A 1,662-nucleotide genomic window follows, 5' to 3' on the forward strand; every position below is an offset into this window, starting at 1 on the left:
AATTATATATAATATTTTATTATTATGTAGTTACGTATTATTATGTATTTACTCATTGGCTTCTTTGTTTATAATTATCATTAGGTACTGAAATGCATGCACTGAATGAAATTTACTGAAGTTTCATTATCAGATGCTTATTACGATACACTGTATTATTATATTGCATTAAGTATTGTTTCTCTATCACAGCATTTACTTATTGAACCACACTGCCATCCTGTGACCGATCACGCAAGTACACCCCGAACACAAAGAAAAACAGGAGAATTCTGGGAACAATCTCAGATGATTTTAGTACTTCAGAGTGAAATTAAAAGCACAACAGGGCAAAATTAGACAGCTATGGCAACTAAAGCCTAGTGTGTGTCTGTGTGTTTGTGTATGTGTGTTTGAGCTGCTGCCATCATACCAGCGAGGGTGTTTGTGCTTAAAGCAGCTGCCGTCATTTATTTTCTGCATACCTGCTCTTTTTGCAGTAGGGGCATATACTAGCCCTGCAGGCAGAAAAATATGTAGTGAACAGCAGCTACACCTATATGCACAATCATTTTGGACTTACGTGTGTGTGTAAGTGTTCAGTGTTTCTATGTAATAACACTGAAAGAAAAAGTTGGACAGCTCAGACATTTTTAACCTGTTAGATTATCAGAATATTATGAAAGTATTACTTTTGGAAATATTCCTCAACGTGTCCTGAGTTCTGCGTGTGTATTACCTGAGTCCGCAGCAGGGCAGTGTCAGCAGTCTGATCAGGGCCAGCAGCACTCTGAGAGGCAGCAGAGTGAACACGTACAGAAACACGTCCAGGCACAGGAAAAACCCAAACATCATCAGCTAGAGAGGAAAAAGACAGATCAGTGATGTGGTACAACTTACTTCAAAGGCTCCAAAATGACTAAAAACATTACGTTTAATAAAAGTAGTAGACAAAACTTGCTATTGGTAACATAACTGCCGGCAGCCATTCACTTCTTTAGTATTTTTTTTTTTATTACATATGATGCAAGTCAATGGCTACCAGCATCTGTTGGGTTACCAACATTCTTCAAAATATTTTATTTTATGATTTACAGAAGAAAGAAATTTATAGAGTATATCTGGGACAATTGGGTTTTATTATTGGATGAACTTTCCATTTCAGAACCCTGACACAAACACACACACGTTGGTATTTGTGGTTCATGAGGCATAATGTTTTTTATACTGTAAAAACTGTATGTGCTATTGCCCTATCATGTCTTATTATAATGTCATGAAACAAATTTGTGTCCCCATAATCCACAAAAACCAGCGCATGCACACAGGCATCATTATTTTTGCATTTATGTCTGGTGGCAGATAAATCAGGTTTAATGCAAATAAAAGATACTGTACAGAAGACTTGTGTTTGGTACCTTCTCCAGTTCTTTTGGAATACGCAGGCAGGTATAGACCCTCTCTCTCCGCTCAGTGTATTTGGCCTCATTGTGTTCCAGAAAATATCCTCTAGTCAACTCAGCACTAATAAACCTCACAAGAGAGAGATCTGCACACAAATAAACACACACATGAATGTGTTGTCCAACACAATGAAACCATTTTACTCATGATTTAGCACTATTCTGTAAACACAGACATATAAAGGATAGAAGCTTGTGTGTGTGTGTGTGTGTGTGTGTG

General features: G+C 37.3%; 1 protein-coding gene across 1 annotated transcript in view; it reads right to left on the reverse strand.

Moving 5' to 3' along the window:
* The window catches only part of LOC122357943 (transmembrane anterior posterior transformation protein 1 homolog), a 14,665-nt gene that overhangs the window by 9,969 nt on the left and 3,034 nt on the right, over nucleotides 1-1,662 (reverse strand). The window contains exons 2-4 of the mRNA XM_043257621.1: nucleotides 1,398-1,528; nucleotides 719-837; nucleotides 465-497 (exon numbers count right to left, since the gene is read on the reverse strand). Of these exons, the coding sequence (XP_043113556.1) occupies nucleotides 465-497; nucleotides 719-837; nucleotides 1,398-1,528 (283 nt within the window). The remainder of the gene's footprint in view (nucleotides 1-464; nucleotides 498-718; nucleotides 838-1,397; nucleotides 1,529-1,662) is intronic.

This window comes from Puntigrus tetrazona, chromosome 14 (genome assembly GCF_018831695.1).
Source record: "Puntigrus tetrazona isolate hp1 chromosome 14, ASM1883169v1, whole genome shotgun sequence".
NCBI lineage: Eukaryota > Metazoa > Chordata > Actinopteri > Cypriniformes > Cyprinidae > Puntigrus > Puntigrus tetrazona.